This window comes from Oratosquilla oratoria, chromosome 24 (assembly GCF_046742065.1).
Source record: "Oratosquilla oratoria isolate Oo_2021 chromosome 24, ASM4674206v1, whole genome shotgun sequence".
Classification (NCBI taxonomy): Eukaryota; Metazoa; Arthropoda; class Malacostraca; order Stomatopoda; family Squillidae; genus Oratosquilla; species Oratosquilla oratoria.
The window spans coordinates 54,065,149-54,067,648 of NC_134800.1; the positions used below are offsets into that span (position 1 = coordinate 54,065,149).

Sequence of the window (2,500 nt, forward strand, 5' to 3'; positions counted from 1 at the left end):
CCCTGGACGCTCCCCTCCACCTCTTCCTTCCCTCTTTCCTTCCTCCTCCTCCTCCTCCTCCCGGTCCTTCTCTTCTTCCTCCACGTCCTCACCCTCCTCTTCCTCCTCCTCCTCCTCCTCCTCTTCATCCTCCTTAGCCTCCAGAAGATCCGCTGCACCTCACCGCACATCGGTGGCCTTCAACTTCACGACTTTAGCAACGCAGGGGCTCCTTCTATGGCACGGCCAGGTAAGAAAGAAGGATTACGATGATGACTTTACCAAACCTACGTGGTACGTGGCAATAGTGATTTCAACCTGCCTTACTTTTGTTTCTTCCTTTATTTTTTGTCAGCGTCAGCCCAAAGTTGGGTATTATCATCATCACCGTCACCCTGTTGATGATGATGATAATGAGGGTGGTGATGAAAATGATAACGATAACACAATTCAACAGAATTTTTGTTCCATTGATATCAATCACTGGTATCATCTATTTTAAATGTACTGATTTCAAATATGAAGGGTTTTTTTTTAAAGCTCTTATTTTTTCTTATTTCCAATCGAGGTTTTTCAAAATATAAACATTTTGTCTCCATCTCACTCGCATCATCGTCTATCAGAGGAAACACATGATTAAATTCTCATTGAATTAGCGGGCGAATAAAAAGAAAATGTTGCATAGTCTTAATCTATTCACAACACAATTTAAAACATGTTCAATCGACAGTAAGATTAAATTTGATATGAAACTCATTGTTAGGTAAGAATTTGGTTGCTATGGAGATACAAAGCTCAGTTACATTTTACTCAGGCAGGAATTTGCACTTGAAGCTCTTGTGTTTGTGGACTGTCTCAGGGCAATCTCGTTTAATGTTTCAGCAGTAGTCTGCCATCATATGTGTGTCCCATCTCCCTTGATAGCGCTCCTCCATGACTTTGATGTCCTGATGGAACCGCTCGCCTTACTCGTCACTTACTTTCTCTAAGTTCTCATGCAAATTTCCAAGATGACTGCATAGAAAACGGAGTTTGACACACATGTTGCATCCAAGGTCATGAAAAGCTGCCAACAATGTTGTTACAAGGGTTGTCAGCCTTTTCATTATCGATAAAGCTTTCCATTACCGCCACAAATGAAAGCCACGCTCTCCTTTCCTTATCATTCATCTTTCTGACAGTCTTATCACGTGCAAGTGCGCGAATCTGTGGTCCATCTAACACACCTGCCTTGACCTTCTCGAATGACAAAGCAGGGAGAACCGAGACTATGTGTTGGAAGTATTCACCGTCAGTATTTAATGCTCTGACAAACTGTTTCTTTTCTCGACTGACAAATGGATAATTGACAATATTTGGCATATAAGTTTCCAGAATCTCATGTTAGAGCCACTCTTTCTGGTTCCCAATGCTTGTCTCTAACTCGGCTGTCCCACATGCAAAGAAAGCAAAGATACTTTATAGATCCTCTTTGAGGTCCACGCAAATTGTCCAGTTGTACATACATACATATACCAAAGGCTTTTTCCCCCTTATAAGGGAGGTAGCTTGTGGTATTTTAGTAGGTCCATCACAGTTTTGATATCATTATGCTCTTCTCGTAAACATAAACTGACTCACTGAAACAGCTGCATAGATATTGCCATTATGTAGTAGAATACACTTCAGGCTGCGCTTAGAACTATCTAGAAATAATCTCCCATCGTTTGAATCATACAATGGAATCCCTAATTCATGGAGAGACCCGAGATATTATGGCAATAAAGAAACTTATTCTCCTCTTTAAGAAATTCTACGAAAACTTGTTCCCGATTTCGGAAGTATGAAACTTTTGTGGTTTGGTTAAGTAGAACTTTTTCTTGCAACCTAGAAGCTAAAATTTCTGCTGCTTTTTTAGTGACCCAAATCACGCATAAGGTCGTTCAACTCTGGCTGAGTAAACTGCTGAGGAGTTGATGACTGATGTAGCATAAGAAAGGTCGTTGGAGTCTGCCAATATTTCTTGAATTTCATCGTCAGCCTCTTCCATTTCGTCGCTACCTTCCTCTTCAGACGGAGACAGCCCACTAAAAAGTCGAATTGCTGAGGGGGTACTAGGATACGTGAATCTATGTCGTTTTTCTTGCCAACATCTTTTGCATTGATCAGACGAAAATAGCAGTCAGTTGTGTGGTCCTCCAGTTCCCGCTAGGCCATGGGAATTTCGAAAAGTAAGTCCTTACGTTTCCCTTTCGTCCAGTCAACGCAGCATTTCTTCGGATTTATGACACACAGTATAGGGGACCATTTCTTCTTGGACAAGGAGTAGGCGTTATAGGCTTGCCTCACAAGCCTATAACGCGTACTATGTATATAGTGCGCCTCTGACGAATAAGTGTGAAGTATCCACAAATGTATCAGAAAACACCAAGTTTATTCACACATTGAGGTCTTCTTGTAGCCGTGAAAGAAAAAAACTAACAAAAATATATATCCCTATTGATACCATAAACGCGTGAGCAAAAGGGTAAAATGTAATCCA

General features: G+C 41.2%; 1 protein-coding gene across 1 annotated transcript in view; it reads left to right on the forward strand.

Annotated features, from left to right (window-relative positions):
* Positions 1 to 2,500, forward strand: part of LOC143038348 (uncharacterized) — a 124,066-nt gene that overhangs the window by 118,986 nt on the left and 2,580 nt on the right. The window contains exon 26 of the mRNA XM_076207379.1: positions 1 to 229. This exon is cut by the window's left edge and continues 58 nt beyond it. Within this exon, the coding sequence (XP_076063494.1) occupies positions 1 to 229 (229 nt within the window). The remainder of the gene's footprint in view (positions 230 to 2,500) is intronic.